Below are 20,838 nucleotides of genomic sequence, written 5' to 3'. Positions count from 1 at the left end.
ATTTTCCTTTCAATTCTCTTCATTGTTTTTGCCATCCATATTTTAAATTCCCTTTCTGTCATTTCCATTATTTTTTTAATAGGTGTAAGATCTGCGGTAGATACTTCATGATCTCTTGGAAGGGGGGAGGTGGTGGGGGAGGGGATTGACCTTTTCTGATTTTTCGTGTTGCCAGAATTTTTCTCTTGTTTGTTTTTTTTTTTTTTTTCCCCTCATGTGTGTTTTCTTCTTGGTCATTTCCTTTCCCTACTTTTTCCTCTCACTTCTTCCTTTCCTTTAAATTACCTTGTCTCTGTGTTTAAGTGTTGAAGTGCCCCTATTGGTATAAGGCCAAAAAGAAGAGTAAGAAGCAAGAAAGGAGAAGAGAAAGAAAAAGAAGGAAAAAAGGGGGAATGAAAGGAAAAAATTAAAGAAAGGAAGAAAGGAAAAACAGAAAGAGAGATGGGAGTAATAGTGGTATTCAGCAGGGTGCTTTGACCCACATCCCCAGTTCCAGGACTTTGGAGTACCAGGCTGGGGGCTTCCCTAAAGGTCAAGAGCTTCTTACTAGCCTGAACGAAAGTAAGACTCCACCTCTGCCAAATATAGAAAAAAAATGAGCAGTACATCACAATGGGGACCTACTAATACTGTCCTTCCAAAGTCCAAAGCTGGAGGGACACCCTAGACCAGGAGCTTAAGGCCTTCTTGAGCCAGGCTAATGCCGTGGCACCCCATCTCAGGCTCTGTGATGTCCCATAAATAGAATACGGAATGAAATAGAATAAAACAAATCGGGAAAAAAATAACATGTAAAGGAAATTCAAACTAAAATAAGATGTAAAAATTTTCTTAAAAAGTGATATCTTAGTTATTTGAGAAATTTATGTGGGAAAGATGAGAAAAGTAGAAAAATTTCTACATAAAAGAAAAAAGGAGAGAAATAGAAAAGAAGGAAAGAATAAAAGGGGCAGAAAAACCATAGCGAAGTGGGGCCCTTACTATTTGAATAAAGTGAATATGAAAATATAAAAGTACAACAAAGTAAAGCAACCAGTAAAAACTAAGGAAGAAAAAGGAAAAATATATATGTATTCCAGTGTATTGCCTAGACTCCAGTTGGTACTCCAAGAAGGTAGCAAAAAAGATAAAAGAAGTATATAATCCCAATATATTCCCTGGACACTAGGTCACACTCTGGGGCCAGGAGTCACAAAACACACACTGCTATATAATATGGGGGCCAGAAGCCACTATATAGTTGCCGAGGAGACCTGGTCCTATATTCCTGATCTATTTGTCCTCAATAAGGTCTTAGTTGCTTTGTTGGCATTCAATCTCCACAGGGTTGGGAGCCTGAAGTTCTTGTTAGAGTATGTAGGAGACATGCCTTGACTTTCCAAACTGATCCTTGGCCACAAAGTGGCTTGCCTGGGGGAGCAGAAGCTGCCTTACTTCCCTCAAGGGTTACTACCTATGCCAGAGCTGGCCTCACCCTCGGACCCTGTGGGCTGTCCTCCTGGGAAGACCTCCCACAATGGCACCACCCTGCTAGCAGCCAGACCAGTGAGAGCTCCACCCAGCCCAATGGCTTAATTCCAGCCACCAGTATTGTACAAGTTTACTCACTTAAGCTCTCCCAGGGTAGATCTGGCAAACACCCAAGTCCAAAAAAATAACTACAGTACATGTTTTCCCTGTCTTCAGCCCTCCCCCAGAGTGTCAACTGGCCTCTGTCCACCCCAGGCACTCACTTCTTTGCCCGTCTTACACTGCTCCTGATCTCCTCGTTGGCTCCTGGAGTCCCTTGCTATTTCACTGTGCCCCTGGAGTGATGTTTCTGGGCAGGACACCCCAGCCAGAGGTGGCTGGAGTCCTCTCCCCAGTGTCACTACAGATAGCTGCCAAGGAGATATCTCTAGTCCACTATCTTATTTTCCTCCTGTAAATATTCTTTATATTTTAGAATTGACTCCTTGGTCAGCCGTATGAATTGCAGTATTTCTTTCACTCTGTGGTTTGTCTTTCATATTCTTAATGGTCTCTCTAGATAACTTTACTGTAGTTCAATTTATTTTTCCTTTATGGTGAACTTTTTTGTGTGTCTTGTTTAAAAAAAATTGTTCATGTCTTTTATTTTCTTCTGTTATGTAGAATGCAGTTAACTTTTTTCATAATCTGAAAACTTGTCAACTCATTTGTAAATTTTATGGTTTGGGGGAGATTTTTTAAAATGTACACAATTGAATCATATGTGTATATGATTTCTTGATGTATTATTCTGGCAAGACCCAATGTTAAAAAGAAAATAGTGATATCATATTTTTGGTTCCTCTTCTCAAGGGAAAGCTGAAAGTATTTTCCCTAATGTAATTTTGTGTGAATAAACTTTAATTTTATCAAATGTGTTTTCTGCATGCATTGAGATGATCATATGATTTTTCTCTTTTATTTTGTTAATGTGGTGAATAATAGTTATCAGTTTTTTTCTCTTAGCATTAACAACCTATCTTGCAGTCTTGGAATAAACTCTAGTGGTGCTGATATATTATCCTGTTCATACCTTGTACAATTTGCTGATATTTTTATTTTGCTTTTTTGCAAATGTTTCCAGTGTGAGATTGGCTTATAATTTTTCTTATATGTAATACTAATAATGAAGTTTAATTACTAATAATCTACTGGCTCGTAAAACAAGTTCAAGAGTAGTGTTTCTTTCTTTTTTAATCCTGAGTTTGTATAAAATTGGTATTAAAATTTCTACTTAAAATTAGTTTTAATTTATTTGGTTATTGTAAGATTGTGCCTATTTCCTTTTTACTATCAGCGATTTTAGGAAGTTGGGGTTTTCTTTAAAGAAATGCATCCATTTCGTCTAAATTTTCAAGTATATTGCCTGAAAGATATTAAAATCTCCTGTTTGAATCTTTCTAATGAGGATCTGTGGTGATGATCCTTCAGTCCTGACAATGGTTCTTTGCGTCTTTTCTCTTTTTTCTTGACCATGTTTTTATCTGGATTTTATTAATTAGTCTTCCCAGTGAACCAATTTTTGGCATTTTGGATCTTTTTGACATTTATTTTCCCCTTTATTAATTCTAGCCTCCCCTTAGTATTATCTAACTCCTCCTTTGGTTTTAACTGACTGTTCTTGAGATGAGTACACTGATGTTCAGCCTTCTTACCTGGTTATTTGTGCATTTTAAAGCACACATTCTCCTAGGCAGGACATGAGCTGCACTGTGGTCTACAAGAAGTCTTCATCTGGTAGACTGAAGTATCTAGGGTTGCTTTTATTTATTGTTTTATCCAATGATTTTTGTTCATGTCGCTTCCATCTTCTCCTATGGTTGTGTTTTGTATTAAAAATTTGAGCATTGTATATTTAAAATTAATTGTCAGTACTTTGAGAACTAGAATCATTATCTTTTTTCAAAGATTCAGATTTGCTTCAAAAAGGATATTTGTAGTATTCATAATCCAAGATTTATTAATCTAATTTCAGGATTTGAGATGATTTAAAACTAAACTGCAGACCTGTGAGGACCATTATAACTTTTCTAGATGCAGCTCTTTGGGTCTCAACCCAAGGTTGAAGGGCTTTTATCAGACCCCCTTCTCTTATTCTGAGACTTCCAAATCATGCGTATGATGCACTGTTCTAAGTGGAACAGATGTGTTTTTGAGCAGTGTTATACATTCTTTAGAGTATTTTTCTCTGTGGCAGTTATAGAATTGCTGGGGTAAGAGTTTTGGACATTTATATTTTAACAAATATTAAATATAGTATCCTTTTTGGTCAATTATACTTAAATTGTGAGTAAATACTAATGCGCATTTTGTTTTCTGCTTTTTTGTCTACAGGTCTCAAAAACTTTTAACAAACAAGTAACTCACGTTGTGTTCAAAGATGGTTATCAGAGCACTTGGGACAAAGCTCAGCAGAGAGAGGTAAAGCTTGTCTCAGTGCTGTGGGTTGAAAAGTAAGTTTTTCTTGATTTTTTTCTCTTAAGTGTCTACTGTTGGTAAAGTGTAAAGATACATTATGCATATCACAAAGCCAGATAAAGTGTGCTTGCAATCTTTGCCTCTTTCTTAGGCAAGTAATTTAGTATCTTTTAACCTCAGTTTCTTTAACTAAAAAGCAGGTATATATTTTTAAAGTGAAAAATCTCCACCTAATCTACTTCTAGTCTTATCTTCCTTCCTGTAACTTGGGGAAAAGCTACCATTGAGAATTTGGAGTATATAGTTTCAGACTTTCTCTAGGCATATTAAAAATGTATATACAAGTTAATAATATTGTGGAATGTATTTCAAAGTTGCTAAAATAACAGCATTTAAATGGTTTCACTACAAGAAATTAAGTATGTGAAATGATGGATGTGTTAATTAGATAGATATGATCATACCACATGGTGTATATATATCAAGACTTCACATTACATACATACTGATCTTCTGTTGATAAATATGAAGTTTTTTATTTCTTTTTTGCTCTTTGCTCAATCGGTAGCAGTATGACATGGAGCTTCTCTATGCATTACTTTTTTCCATAGGTTTTAATTCCTGAAGAGGACTTGAATTCAGAGGGTTTGCGTATTTAAATTTATGATAGATTTTCCCAAATTACCTCATAGAACACATGTACGAGTTTCCATTCTTCAGCGGTATAAAAGAGCATCTATATTCTAGTACCTTTACTCATAATTATGAGTTATCTTTTTAATCTTTACAAACATTAGGTGAAAAATAAGAGTTATCATTTACATTTCCCTGATTTTTAGTGAACATGAACTTTCTTCAATAGAAGAGGTGAGAGTCAAACTGACCTTCATTTTATATATCAAGTGTCTGTTTTTCCTTTGTTAACTACTTGTCCAGGGCCATTGTTAAGTATTTTCCACTGAGAACATGAGCATTAACATGTGAGGTCACTAGGTGTCACGAGAATCCTATGTTGTTGTAAGAGCAGACTGATCAAAATTCTGACATTTCCTATGGACAGAATTTTTTTATCTTAAGTAATAAACATGAAAGAAACAAAAGTCAACTTAGATCTCACCTATAAGTCCTCTTTATAAAAGAGATTTTAGTTAATGGAGAAGGTTTATAAGTTAAAACTTTTTTGACAATCACAAACCAACAGCTAAGTTGGAAGCAACTCACAATCTTACTCTCACAGTCAGCTCTCACCCATCTTAGAGTAGGCTGCAGACTGAAGCTCCTCGCCCCTGCATTTAGTGTTTCCTGCAAATCAGGGCATTTTCCTTCATACCCACAACACAATTGTCAGCATTCGGGACTTAGCATGGATACTTTTCTGCCAAGGATTCCTCAGACTCAATCTCACCAGCAGTTTCAGTAATGCAGTCTTTCTCATACTGCAGCCATTCCTAGGCCTCTCTTTGGCTTGTGTGACTTTGATACTGTTGAAGCTCACCAGTCAGTGACTGGCCTACCCAGCATCTCCTGGTGAACTTACGGAGTTAGGCCTATTTCACAGGAATGCCTGAAAGAGGTGGTGGGTTCTTACTGCATCCTCAGGCAATGCGTGACCTTGGGGTGCTGGGCTGATGACGTGCACCCAGGGATCGACGTGCATGTCATCAGCACACTTACACTGTAAAGCGAATGTGCTCCCTTTTTCAGTTCATTTGCTTGCAGGAAGGTTCTTTCAGACTATGTAAATAATTACTCTTCATCACACTTTCATGTATGTGTGTATAGGAATACACGCATGTTTGGTCCCTGACACACAACTCCTAAGTCCCTTAGAATTTCCTTTTTGTCCTAATGAGGCCATTCTGTGTAACTTCAGGGTGGAAGCTAGTGGCCAGAAAGCCCTGGCATGATTAGAGGCCTGCAACTTTAGCACCACCTACTGACCCCCGAGGAAAGGGAGAGAAGCCAGAGATTTGATCCGTCAGTGACTCTGTATTGTGGAGAAACCTGCAATTCTTAGCTCAGTTTTGGAGAGAAATACTTTATAGTTGGTAACAAGGAAATGTAGCAAATGTTGACTTAAAACTACCCAGTCTCATGTTAAATCTAAGTGTAGAATATAAATGTCTTAACACAATAACTAGGAAAATGAGGTGAAGGCTTTGTTATCTAGTTTGATGGAAGTATGTCAAATTGTATATAAAACCAGCACATTGTGCCTCATAATTGCGTTAATGTACACAGCTATGATTTAATTAAAAAAAAAAACTGCCCAGTCTGGGGACTCATTGGAGAAGTTTCATATCTCCCCTGCATCTTATAGTTTGAAGAGCCATGAACAGGGCTGAATGTAATTATGTAGCCCCTCCTGGGAAAGGTGGGCTGACCCTAAGTTGATATGATTTATGGAAAGTAAGAGAGCAGTTGGCTTGTAATATATGTGTAAGCAAAAAAGAGGGTGAGCTGGTGAGTTTCAGAACGATTTAGTAGCAGTGGACAAATCACCTCTCCCGTGTCCTCACTGGTTATTTGCTGCTGTGCTTCCCTCTAATACCCTTCCCTTGTATACAGTTACTAAACTCTCTTCTCCTCCTGAAGGCCTGGTTTCAGTCTGCTCTCTGGCTTTCCAAGAAAGTAGTACAGTGTATTGTGAAGATGCAGGCTCTGGAGCCAGATGGGCTGGAGCACAGTAGGGCTGTGGGATGCAGCTGCCTAGGCCTAGGCAGATTGATTACCCCAACACTGGGAACTGTTTCCTCCTGCAATGCCTGAACCTATCTCTTCTCGGTGAGGGTTCCAGTGCTGGACCACAGCAGATGCTCCAGACTCACACCCCAATTTGGATTTATCTGCTGTCTCTGTGCTCGCAGGGCTCATCCTCCTCTACTGTGTTCTTCCTTGTGCCAAAGGGAAGTACATGCTGAGATTGCATGTGTGCAGTCTGAGACTTTCAAAAAGATGTCATTCACTTTTTTATTTCCCCTTAGTGGCTAGCACAATGCCATCTGCATAGGAAATTAATGAAGTTTTGCTGAACTATCTTATCGACTGAGTGTAGGGAATAAGGAGGTAACATTGGGCAGTTTGGCAATAGAGTAGGAAAAACTGCAGGACTGATGCAGGTGAAATTCAGGGGTTATCCTAAGGGTAGAAAGGGAGCCTGAGGACCCTAAGGGACCTCGCAGGTTGGTAGAAGGAAGTGCTGGAGTCAGTCAGCTGTCTGGGGAGAAAGTTTATCAGAGCAGGGCTTCTGGAGAAGAAGGGTGCTACTTTGATTTCCTTTGGCTCTGAAGTAGCAATTGGAAAATGAAGGTCAAAAGGTGATTTTGTGATTTTAGCCATCTCATCAAACACTTCTCTTGTTGACCACTAGATGGGGGAATAATGTTAATCATTTTACATTTCTGAAGAAAAATTAAAATAAAATCTAATTGGAAATTTCTTTTGCCTATTCAGTAGATTTTGATTGAGCACCAGGTAAATGTGGGGTTTAATTTAGCAGCTTCAATATTTTATTTACTAAGTGAGCTAGAGCACACGTCAGAGTAATCCATAAAATGGTCCACAAGCTTCTACGTCACTGGACTGAATCAAGCCTTTCCCCAAACTGCTAACTGTAAAGAATGTACTAGTTTTGTAAACTTAGCACATAATCGTCTGTGAGCCTGTTTTCTCTGTTGTAAAATAGGGGAAAATGGTAATGTTTACACACCGGGGTTGTTTTGAGATTTCTCATGAGATGGCTGAACTTGATTATAATAGTGATAACTTTAATACTATGCATGTGATAATATAGTTATCCAGGTTTTGTCATCTATCCAGATATGTCCCACCCATACTTTTTTTTTTTTTGCTGTTTCATTATTGTAATAATGGTAAATAGGTGATACTTTGTTTGAGCAAAGAGAGCCTGGTAAAAACTGCTCATGATTATTTAAAAAGAGATGCACCTAAGAAGCGTTTCCCTCTCCTTCTCTTCTCCTTTTCCCACCAGTTTCCGGTCTCTTTCATCAGAGTCAGTATTCTGCAGGCTTAGGCACTAGTTTGTTTTGTAAAATTGGCTTTATAAAAATATTTATATAAAGTAAAATATACCCATTTTAAGTGTACACTTCACTGAGTTTTAAGAAATGTATATATTTGTGTCACCACCCACTTAACCAAAATACAGATCATTTTCATTACCCCCAGAAAGTAGCGCAGTATCCATTGTAGTCAGCGTCCCTGTCTGAGGGCAGCCCCCGATCTGGTCAGTGTCACCTATTCTAGGATTTAACGTAAATGGAGTCATCCAGTACTTAGTCTTTTTGCCTGTCTTCTTGACTCGGCATTGTTTCTGTGGGATTTGTCCATGTTGTATGTAGCAAGTTCCATTTCCTTTTTGTAGGTGAGTAATGTTCTGTTGCATATACTGCTTATCCATTCACCAGCTGATGGAAATTTGAGTAGTTTTCAGTTTGGGGGTTATTATGAATAAAGTTGCGATGGACATTTCTGTTTGTGTCTTTTCATGTTTTTGTCTCTCTTGGGTTGTCACCCAGACTTTTCCAGAGCGGTCATGCTGCCCTGCATTTCCACTACCAGTATGTGAGCGGTTGGTTTGCCCCATGTCTTCACCAATACTTGGAATTTGTCCATGTTTGGAATTTTAGCCATCCAAGTGGATATGTAGTAGTATCTTTGTGGGGTTTTTGTGAAATTGTTTTAAGATCTAATGCTCATATATACTATATTTGCCCATTTAAGTGTATAATTGGATAGTTTTAAATAAATAGGCTTTTGTCACTTAACAGGGATAAGGTCTAAGAAACTTGTCCTTAGGCAGTTCTCCATTGTGCAGAACATTGTGGAGTGTGCTTACACACACCTAGAAGATACAGTTCTTTGCCCCTCTAGGCTGTGTAATACTGTAGCCTGTCGCTCGCAGGCTGTACCTGTGCAGCCTGTCACTGCACTGAATACTGTAGGCAGCTGTAACACAAGTGTCTGTTTCTAAACATAACTAAACACAGAAGAGATACAGTACAAAGAAGATATAACAGCTCAACAGTGGTACAGTTATCTAGCACACTTACCATGGCTGGAGCTTGCAGGAGCTCTGGGTGTATCAGTGAGTAAGTGGTGAGTGACGATGAAGGCCAAAGACAGTGCCAGGTGCTTCTGTAGACTTTATAAATGCCAAAAACTTAGGCAACACTAAATTTGCAAAAACAATTTCTTTAATAATAAATTAACTTCTTTACTTTATAAACTTTTTAATTTTTTTTAAATTTTTTGACCCTTTTATAATAATGCTTAACTTACAACACATTCTATAATTTTACAAATATATTTTCTTTATGTCTTTGTTATAATAAATAAGCTTTTTTCTACTTTTAAAATTTCGTATGTTTTTACCCTCGAAACTTTTTTGTTAGGCCGGCCACAGTGGCTCACGCCCGTAATGGTAGCACTTGGGAGGCCAATGTGAGTAGATTGCCCAAGCTCACAAGTTCAAGATCAACCTGAGCCAGGGTAAGAAACTCATCTCTAAAAATAGCCGGGTGTTGTGGCGGGCGCCTGTAGTCCCAGCTACTTGGGAGGCTGAGGCAAGAGAATTGCTTGAGCCCAAGAGTTGGAGGTTGCTGTGAGCTGTGACAGCACAGCACTCTACCAAGGGCAACAAAATGAGACTTTGTCTCAAAAAAAATAAATTAAGTTTTCTTGTTAGAAACTAAAACACCAGCCTAGGCCTGCACAGGGTCAAGATTATCAACACATCACTAGGGAGTTTTAGGCTCCATTATAATGTCTTATGGGGCCATCATTGTATATGTGGTACCTCAGTGACCATATTCATAGCAACCATCACCACAATTTTAAAATATTTTCATCACTCATAGCAAAACCTTTAGTCATCATTCCCCATGTACCCCTCCACCCCCAGCCCCAGGCAGCCACTCACCTACTCTGTGTCTCTGGGGTTTTCTTATTGTAGACATTTTATATTAATGGAATCACACAATACGTGGCCTCTGTGCCTATCTCCTTTCCCCTAGAATAATGTTTTCAAGATCCATTCACGTTGCTGCCTGTGTCAGAATTTCAGTCCTTTATATGATGGAATAAGATTCCATTGTATGGATGTGCACATTCACAGCACAAAGTAGAGAGAAGAACCAGATATTACAAGGCTTATCGTGAATAACTTTGGTCCTTTCTGGACCTTTCACCCCCGATTTCTGCTCTCCAGAAGCAGCCCCTTCTGAGATACCCAGGCAGGTGTTTCTGCAGCTGTTCACTCACCTCCATATTTCTAGATATTGTGGCCATCCTGCTGTCATGACATCCCAGTTTTGGACATCATCTAAGGACTCTTTGCTGGGAAGTGAGGTCACTAGCTCCACTCAGGGCTCCCCATCTCATGTACATGCGTCAGCTGTTTGCTCAGACACACTCACATACTTTTTCCACTTCTTACCAAAATGCACATATAAATCTTATTTAAATCAGTAGTTGTATTTACAACTGTAGACGTTGTGTGAACAGACTGTCACGATGTACATTGGATACATTTCCTCTTGTGACACTTTCTGTTTTCCCTAAGCTTGGCCTGGTGTCCTTCAAGTCCAAAGATTCTGAGACCCTGGCTGTCTGAACAGCGACCCAGCACCCCACTTTGGTAGCAGTGAGTGGCAGAGGTGAGGAGGGCCTGTGCCCACAGGCTCCTCTGCCTGCCACGTGCCTCTGGCCCCTGAGTGGCACAGCCCTGTGGGGCCTTCCTAACTCCTCCTCTGTTCTTCCTGCCAGGCTTGAGTTTCCTTTTTCTTCGTTTGATTTTTCAGTTCCCCAGACAACTCTTACTACTCTTTTTGTTGTTTTATGTCTTTTTGTTTTCCTTAAATGTCATTTTATTGGATTTTGTGAGGCAAGAAAAAAGCATGTGCTCAGCCTACCGGAATTTGTCAGAGGTCAAGAACTTTGTGTTTTTACTGCCTAAATATCGCTTGATTAAGGATCCTCGCCCCACTGCCTCTGCTGAAGTCTTCGGAGTCTCAGTTGCCCCTGACTAGTCTGCTCGCCCTCTGTGCCCTCCTCCCTGGACAGAGACACATCCCTGATGGCTCCTTCACATTTCTCCCACCCCAGAGTCCACACAGGGGGGCCCAGGCTCATTAGCTTGGCAGATAAAAGGATGACTTGAGTTCTTCCTTTGTTATCTAACTCCCATTAATTCACTCAATTTTACAAACTGTGGTTTTCCGGGGACGGTCATGCTGTTTGCTCCACCATCATGTAGTAGTCCATGCTCTGATTCCATGTGAAGATCTCCATCCTCATCAGAACTGAGTCTGGTGATCATCTCTGACCTAAATCTTGTTTTGATTCCTCTAGTGTCGTTTATGCTCCCTTTTGTTTCTTTTCTGACGTTATTACAATTAATGTACTGCATTCTATTTTTTTAATTTTTACATTTTTACAAATTTCTTCTATGTCTTAGTAGAATACAGTTGCATTTTCATTTTTGCTTTTGCACTGAATGTTTTGGGATAGCCTGTGTCACTCAGCTTCTGAAAACTCTACTGTGTACTTAAGAGAATGCTGTCAAGTGTGTCAGGGAGTCCAAGGCCCTTCTGAACACACTGTGAGGTTGGCTAGCCTGGTGTCATTTACCATATTGCATAGACTGTATTATACTGTACACATGAAAACTTTCTTTTCCTTCATAATATATTTTAAAGAGCTTTCCATATCAACATGAGTATGTATTTTTATCATACGGTATTTTTTTTTAATTTTTGAGATAGAATCTCACTTTGTCACCCTGGGTAGAGTGCTGTGGCATCATAGTTCACAGCAACCTCAATCTCTTGGGCTCAAGTGATCCTTTTGCTTCAGCCTCCCAAGTAGCTGGGACTATAGGTGCCCACCACAGTGCCTGGCTATTTTTAATAGACGGAGTCTCACTCTTTCTCAGACTGGTCTCAAATTCCTGAGCTCAAGCAATTCACCTGCCACGGCCTCCCGAAGTGTCGGGATTATAGGTGTGAGCTACCACACCTGGCCTTTATACTGTATTTTAATTATTTTTTCAAATATCAGTTTGAATGTAGATTGTTGTACAGTGAAAGTCTCATGAAAGATAGGGAGGTAGTGAAGGGGCTTGTTAGAGTCAGACAGCAGGTAGGTCAGTTATTCTGTGACCATGAGAGTGATGGAAGATTTTTGATCTGGAGTGGGGACACGTAAGTAAAATGTTTTAAGATATTTTTCAATAGCATATAATGAATTAGAGTAGGAGAAAAAATAGAGGGGAAAGCTTTCAGAAGATTTTAACTGTTTAGATTTGAGGCATTGTAAGCTTAGAAGGAGATAATGGTGGAGGGAATCCAGAGATACTAAGAGTGAGCAGTAGACTGAGGGAAGAAAGGGCTGGGATGACCAGAGTTGGTGGCCGGAGGAGCCACGGCTGTGTCCAGCTAGGGGCACACTGTGTTCTCTGGGCTGATGATGTTTCTTGACAGAAATAAACAAAAAGGACAATCAAAGTTTGGAGGAGAGATAGACTCTGTGGCCTCACAGTCACTTCTGTCTCTCCATTATCCGTTTTATGGCCTCTTTAGTCTTTAAGTTAAACATGTAATAGCATTTGCTTATACCTTTATGAGTACCAGGCACCAATAATTTTATAATATGCTATAAGTCAAAAATTGCTACATAAAAAGCACCATGTAGAGACAGTTTTGGAATTGAATTTATTTCAACTTTGGTATTGAATACTTATTTTAAAACAAGTGTCTGTTAAAATGACCTGTGTATGAATTTTTTTTTTTTTTATTGTTTGGGATTCATTGAGGGTACAAAGAGGTTACACTGATCGCATTTGTTAGGTAAAGTCCCTCTTATAATTATGTCCCACCCACAAGAGGTGTGCCATACCCTGTCGTCATCCCTCTCCCTTTCCCCACTCCCGCCACCTACCCCCCACCCTGCATTAGATCATCTACTGCCTTCATACTATGAATTGAGTACCTTAGCTTCCTGTGTCTCCATTCCTGTGATGCTTTACTGAGAAGAATGCATTCCACCCCAATCCAGGTTAATACAAAAGTCTCTGTCTTTTTTAGTGGCTGAATAGTATTCCATGGTAAACATATACGACAGCTTGTTAATCCATTCCTGGGTTGGTGAGCATACAGGTTGTTTCCACATTTTGGTAATTGTAAATTCACTGTGATAAACAGTCTAGTGCAAATGTCCTTATGATAAAAGGATTTTTTTTCTTCTGGGTAGATGCCTAGTAATGCAACTGCAGGATCAAATGAAAAGTGTATTTTGAGTTCTTTAAGAATTCTCCATACTTCTTTCCAAAAAGGTTGTGTTAGTTTGCAGTCCCACCAGCAGTGTAAAAATGTTCCTTTCTCTTCTGCAATTTTGAGACTTTGTGATGCGGGCCATTCTCACTGGGATTAGGTGATATTATGGGGTGGTTTTGATTTGCATTTCTCTGATGCTTAAATTGAATTTATCTTGACTTTGGTATTGTATACTTATTTTAAAACAAGTGTCTATTAAAATGACCTATGTATGAATTTTTTAAATTGCTGACATGTGCAGATTTAATGCTGTGTGATTATGTATAGAAATGTTCATCAGACTCCTTTAATTATACAGATGCAGGACAGCTGGAGTACACGTCGATGAATCATTATTCCCTGCAGCTAATTCTAATGAACACTTACCAAGTCTAATTAAAAAAAAAGTGAGTAAACAATTTCAACATAGACACTAGTGATTATGAATTTATTCGTTCTTATTTTTTAATTTTTAGAAGTATGACTCAAAGTTGTGTTATGTGCGTCATTGATGGTATTATTTTTCTCACATAGCATTTTTTTAGTAAATTTATAGAGATTATTTGGTCCTATGAGTGCTTTCGTGTAATTTGTGAGATTGAACAAGAGTGGCTGGCCACAGGAAAACTTAAAATTGCCCAGAGACCAGCAGACACATTCAGGTGCATTTGGTAATCACTTCAGAATTCAGTTTGTTACGTCTGTAGTAAAATGCCTTTATTCTGTTAGGCAGAAAAATCTCAAAAGTCTGAAGCAGATACATGCAAGTGTGCAAAGTCATTATTACAAAAATTTCGCTTTACAAATAAACTTGTTCCTTAGCAACCGCAGGGATTGGTCCAGGACCACCCAGCAGGTGCCATCATCCACGGATGCAAAAGTCCCTTCTGTAAAGTGGGTTGATGTTTGCGAACACTCTGTGCACATCCTTGTGTAGACTTCAGATCCTCTCCAGACTATCCCTAATCAGTATAAATGCTATGTGAATAGTTCTTAATACTATTATTTTTTTATGTATGGAGGGTTTTTGTTTGTTTAGTTGGGGTTTCTTTTGTTGTGTTTGAGTATTTTCAAATCCACAGTTGGTTGGATCTGCAGGTGCAGAGCTCTCGAGTATGGAGGGCCAACTGCAGAGTGAAAGGTGCTGCTTTCATTTGAACCTAATTAACATTTAGTCTCTAAACAGCCTTGTCAGTTTTCTATTTATTTAATAGTTTTAATTGTGATTTCTTTAGTTGAGGGTAGTATACTATGAACCATCTAGAGCCACTTTCTTTTCACATAAGAATCTGTCACCTGATTTCTTCAAACTGATTTAGATGAGAACTGTATGTTTCCTGTAGATTAAAGGAGAAATAGCCGTGGACTTCTGCACATTTTCTGAAAATAGAAATGATACTCTCTATTACATTTTATCTCAGACATGCCAGAGATTGCTAGTGCAGTGATACATGAGCTTCCTTCACTCTCCATCCTGACCTTCTTGTCTGATTCTAGGAGAAAAAGTGTTCACAGAGTCTCTTAACTCTCTGTGACATGCAATGTGTTTATTGTGAAAAAGCCACCCACAATCCATATGTATGTTCGTTGTGAAGCATTTATTAAACATAGATGAGCGGACGTCTCTCTTTTCAATGTGACAGACACCCTTCTGGGTGGTTTGTCTTGGGTGCGTAGTGCACACACACTCACGTGCTTTACAAGAACAAGGCTCTGCTGCCTTCAGTGTCCTTGGGTTGCATTTTCTTCCCCACTTTGGTCATTTCATGTCAGTAGATGGAGCTGCTCATTTTCTTGTGTTGTTTCATACAATGTGAATGAATGTGCTGTATTCATGCACTTTTAAATCACTGTCAGCTTTTACTGAGTTTATTATTCATGCAGCATACGGCATATTGGAGTTTGTTTCTTTAAGTTGGATCTCTAGAAGGGAAATTACTGGGTTGAAATACATACATGTTTTGATTTAACAGTTCTCCCAGCAGTATACAAGAGTGCCTATTTCTTGATGCTCTGACCACATTGCTGAATGTTAACAATAATCTTTTTAATTTTTTCTAATTTAAAGCCATAAATATCATTCACTGTACTCTTGTCTAAAAACATTCCAACATTCTTAGTTTCTATGAAGGTTCTTTGCAAAACTAGTCTCTTTCCATTTTTTGACTGCTCTCACATATCTGCCCCCTAAAATCATGATGAGTAAAAAAAAAAAATTTACTATCTTAAAATTAACCAAAAGAACCGTTATCTAATCTTGCCTTATTGTGTTTAGATCACAAGAACTCCATTCTGCCAATAAAACCCTAAAGCTGTAACTATACATAGAAATACATGAAACTGATACCTACAGGGAAGTCCTGGGTTGACTCTCGTGTCTTGCCATCTTCAGACAGAGGGGGGCAGTGTCTCCTTTACTGTGTACCTCATGTTCCCTCCTTACCTACTTTCTCTTCTTCAGAACTACACATTTATTTCCCACCTTTAACCCAGCACCACCATGAATACAGAAACTGAACTTTTCATCAATCTCATGAAAATGACTTAGAAAACACAGTTATATAATATAAAGCCTTTTTTTTTTTTTTTTGAGACAAAGCCTCAAGCTGTCGCCCTGGATATAGTGCTGTGGCATCACAGCTCACAGCAACCTCCAGCTCCTGGGCTTAAGCAATTCTGTTGCCTCAGTCTCCCAAGTAGCTGGGACTAAAAGCACCTGCCACAACACCCAGCTATTTTTTGGTTGTAGTCCTCATTGTTGTTTGGCAGGCCCAGGCTGGATTTGAACCTGCCAGCTCTGGTGTATGTGGCTAGCACCTTAGCTGCTTGAGCTACAGGCAGTGAGCCAAAGCCTTTTATTCAGTCTTTCCAATTCTGTTTATTTTTTTATAATTGCACAAAAAGAAATCTTGTCAGTTCACATATAGTGCAAGAAACATCTCTTTAAGAAGCTTTTATTTTACTATTGATATTATAAATTGTATACAAAATGTACATGAAAGAACTTTTCTTCCCGTGTTAAGCAATTGCAATACAGTATTAATTTTTATATACTTTTTGCATAGCGTAAGTGTATGCAGCCCAAAGATTTTATTTTTAAGACACCAGAAAATGATAAAAGATTTCAGAAGAAATTTGAGAAAATGGCTGAAGAACTACAAAGGCAGAAAACAACTCTAGGTAAGCCAAGAAATATAATACAGCCCTTTGCGTCTGTGTTTATGCATCTCATTTAACTTGCCAAATGACCAGTAGCATTCAGGACGAGGTAGTTAATGAAGACTGCAGTAGTTCAAGGCTAGGAAGGAGAAAACAAAATGTCATTAGCCCACAGGAAACTGGACTAGGAGCCATTATAGAGGTATATAATTGAGCTGTTCAGCCACCATCTCAGTTCATCAAATTGACAGAACTTTTTCCTTCTAGGAATGATTATAGAAGAAAGGCAAGCTGTGCCTAATAAGCCTCGTTTGAAATAATTATCTTTATATTTAACTTTATATTTTTACCTAATACTTGGTCTTTTTGTTTTGTTACCCAGATAGAATAGGCAAATCTTAGATGATATATTTTAGTGATTTAGAATATCTGAAAATATTTAAAGTATCTTGTATGGTTTTGTTGTTTCTCGTTTGCCTTTTTCACTGTCCTCTAAATTTAGCTTAACATTCCAGTCCTGACACACCATTACTACACATCAGCAGTTGTACTGATGAGGTTATGTATTGTACAGAAAGGGGAAGCATTAGTTCTTCTAGTTTTTCCCTTTGAATTAATCCTATATTTCTCTGTCCCAAATTCTCTACTCAGCATTTTGAAATTATTCAAATAGAATTATCAAGCTTTATTTTAATCTGTGATGATAATGCAACAGAATTGAGTAGAGCATTTAGCCTGTACAGTACTGTCACATGATTTTTCAAAACCATGGCCTTCTTCATTTGTTTTTGTGCTGCCTCTGTGTGTGTGTGCTGGTCCTTCTCTCATGAACCCACGCCATCTGCCTTCATCTTCTTGCTGCTGAAGTCAGAAATATTTGTCCTTGACACCAAAACCTCTCAAGACCGTGACTTTGCTTCTGGAATAACTGCTTGACTCCTTCTGTTGTCTCCTTCTCCACTTTGGTTTAAAATTCCTTGGTGTCATCCCAAGGAGAATTGTAACATGCCCCACCTACTAGAGCCTATATGATCTGGCCTCTTCTTTAGCCTCAAATCAATATTGCACAGTCTCCTATAATTCTTTATACTTTTGCCACTTGGCCTTCTTCCCTATGTCAGTGATATTTATTTGAAAAGAATTTGTCAAAATGGTAATGATAGATGCAATATTTCTCTTTGTGGGGAGCGGGACAGTCTCACTTTGTCATTCTCGGTAGAGTGCCGTGGTGTCACAGCTCACAGCAACCTCTTGGGCTTAAGCAATTCTCTTGCCTCAGCCTCTCAAGTAGCTGGGACAGTGCCCATCTATTTCTTGGTTGTAGTTGTCATTGTTGTTTGGCAGGCCCAGGCTGGATTTGAACCCACCAGTTTCGGTGTGTGTGGCTGGCGCTCTAGCTGCTGAGCTAAAGGTGCTGAGCCAATATTTTCTCTTTTTAGACCAAATATATATCTAGAAATTGCCTTTTAAAAATACAGATATAAGTTATTAATGATCCAACTAGTACATATCTGTATATTGCCAGAACTATAGTAAGGGTATTTAGACTTATGATTTGCAAAGGAGAAGATAATTGAATGAATCTTGATCATTTTTTATTGGGGGAAGATGTTAAAATCCTGACGTTCTCTTTGAACATAGGAAAGATATGTGCCCAAAAAATGCACAACTCATCACCCACACAAAACCAACCCATAATTTCATGGTTTAGGGACCACTCTGCACCTACTTCATGCATTCAAGTTAATTTGTGGGTCTGTGAGTGTGTGTTGACGGTGGGAGCAGTGAATAAGGAGTGGTTTCTGAAACACTGTTTAAAAACCATTTTTAGGAATCAAATTACATTCTGGCTTTATAACTTCTTAATACTTGTAAGATTCTGGGAAAGTTATTTAATTTCTGTATCATGGTTTGTCTTTAAATGGAGACACCTAACGTGTTAGGTTTGGCTGGGAAATTGGGTGAAATAATGCACAACTCCTAGGGAAAAGTTACTGCCCAGCAAGTTAACCATCACCCACAGTATCATCATCACTGATCGAGGAGGTGGTGGTCACAGAACATTAGTAGGAGGAGGTGATGATATTGAAAAGGAAAGCTATGGGGGTGGGGGGCAGGTGTCCCTCGAATTATGTTGACGTTTGAAGGCATTTTTTTGAGCTGTAAAGTTGAATTTTTGTTTATTTTCAGATAATGATGTACCTGTTCTCTTATTTGAATCTAATGGTTCATTAATATATAGTCCCCCAAGTAATAGTAGTAGTCACCACAGCACAGTGGAGAAGAGATTACAACAGATGAAGGAAAAAAGGGAAAATCTTCCCCCTACCTGTAAGTTACTACCTTTTGTAAAATGAAAATTATGCAAATAATAAATTGTGGTAGAAAGATTTTTTTCCTAGATATTTAATGTTTCATGATTTTAACAAATTTTCACCTATATCATGATAGACTTTGTTAATATTTTGTTCCATCATTAAGATTTTTCAAGCATACATCTGGTGTTCTGGAAGGTGTCTAGTGACCTCCAGGGTTAAAATGCTACTTGCTGTGGCTCCTTTGTCATTTCTGTCTTTGGAATTTCTTCTCTATTTTTAAAAGTTGAGTTAATCATGTTTCTCTCTAAGGAATTTGGGTTAGGTTGGTTGGTTGGGGTTTTTATTGTTTTTTTTTTATTTGTTCGTTTGTTTGTTTGCCAAGTCCTGATGGCATGGAAAAGAATTTGCTTTAGATTAATGTATCTAAGGAATCAATTTATACTTTTCTTTATATCTTTCATCTTTAACATTTTTAATCACTGAAGTAATTGAGCACATTTTAATAACATATTTTAAAACTTAGCTAATAGTAAAAGTTCATCTTGAGTCCCACCTAATTTTTCTTTCTAATTTGTAAGATCTGTGTTTAAGGTTAGCTATCTAGTCTGTCTTGGGTTTATATTTGTGTATGCTATGAATTGGGCACCTGTGTCAATTAAGGTTAGTTTGAGCTTAAGCAAAGCAACACACAAACCAACGACTTAAATTAGAATTGCCTTTCTGTCATGTCAAATCCAGAACGTCTGGGTGGCATTCCATGCTGTCTTTAAGAATCAGGGTTTCTTTTTTTTTTTTTTTTTGTAGAGACAGAGTCTCACTTTATGGCCCTCGGTAGAGTGCCGTGGCCTCACACAGCTCACAGCAACCTTCAACTCCTGGGCTTAAGCGATTCTCCTGCCTCAGCCTCCCGAGTAGCTGGGACTACAGGTGCCCGCCACAACGCCCGGCTATTTTTTGGTTGCAGTTTAGCCGGGGCTGGGTTTGAACCCGCCACCCTCGGCATATGGGGCCGGCGCCCTACTCACTGAGCCACAGGCGCCGCCCAAGAATCAGGGTTTCTATCTTTCTATTTTGCCTTCCTGGGTGCCTGGCTTTAGTTCTAAAATGTGTGTGCCTCCCAGCTGAGCCAGTTCCCATGGACAGCTTTCCAGGTGCCCCATCCAGTATTCTGCCCAGTTCCATTGGCTGGGACTTGGGCATTCAGACACTCTAGCTTGCCCAAGTATTGTCTTCCCTAGGGTGCATTGCTGTCCTGATGAAATCAAAGTTCTGTTCTTAGAGGAAATTGAGAGCGGATATTGAAGTAGGTAACTACCTGTGTCCTAAATAGACATCCACAATGTTTCAACCTATAGTTATGTATATGAACTGATTTGCCTTAAACTGTTTTTTCATCACTTCACTGTGTTAAATTCTACCATTTCACTGCATCCAACATAGTTTTAAACTTAACTACTGAAACTTTATCTCTGTAATAAAATAACTAACTCACAAACATACATATTTGTAAAATGTGAAAACTCTTGTTTCAGTTGGGGTGATAATTTTTCCTGGTTATATCTTTACTTTGGATATATTAAATTTCTCAAAATTTTCTTACCTAAAACAAGAACTCATACATTTCCCCTAAAATTAGGTATTACAATAAGATAAAGGTATAGGTTAAAGTTTCATTTTGGTTCCGTGGGTTTTCTCATAGGCATTGACTTTTTTGCTGCAGAATAAACCAAGATACGTAGGGTTTATTTTCTTTTTCAATTATCTGCTCAGATTTTCTCAGAAAAGTATCCTTTTGAGTTTCATTAAAAAGTATTTTTGGATTTTAGACTCAGGCATTTCTTTTGTTCCTTGTCTGTTGTCCATACTGCCTTTGAAGATAACATTTTTGACCTTATTTGTTAAATCATTGATATTCTAGATGTTTCCTATGAAACTATGTTTATCATCCTCAACTTTATTAAGATTCTGGGCTGGAAAATTCTGTGTTGTAGGCACTGTCCTATGCATGGTGAGATGTTCAGCTGCATCTCTGCCTCTCCCCACTGTATGCCAGTAACATGCCTCCCTCTCCCTTCCTTCCTCACTGTGGCATTCAAAAATGT

At 38.6% G+C, this 20,838-nt stretch overlaps 1 protein-coding gene across 1 annotated transcript in view; it reads left to right on the top strand.

Moving 5' to 3' along the window:
• The window catches only part of MCPH1 (microcephalin 1), a 219,724-nt gene that overhangs the window by 9,581 nt on the left and 189,305 nt on the right, over window positions 1–20,838 (top strand). Inside the window, exons 3-6 of the mRNA XM_053597745.1 lie at window positions 3,844–3,962; window positions 13,579–13,666; window positions 16,325–16,439; window positions 18,609–18,749. Of these exons, the coding sequence (XP_053453720.1) occupies window positions 3,844–3,962; window positions 13,579–13,666; window positions 16,325–16,439; window positions 18,609–18,749 (463 nt within the window). The remainder of the gene's footprint in view (window positions 1–3,843; window positions 3,963–13,578; window positions 13,667–16,324; window positions 16,440–18,608; window positions 18,750–20,838) is intronic.

This window comes from Nycticebus coucang, chromosome 7 (assembly GCF_027406575.1).
Source record: "Nycticebus coucang isolate mNycCou1 chromosome 7, mNycCou1.pri, whole genome shotgun sequence".
NCBI classification, from domain to species: domain Eukaryota; kingdom Metazoa; phylum Chordata; class Mammalia; order Primates; family Lorisidae; genus Nycticebus; species Nycticebus coucang.
The sequence above is the reverse complement of the archived record's forward strand: the minus strand, read 5'-3'. Positions and strand labels throughout refer to the sequence as shown.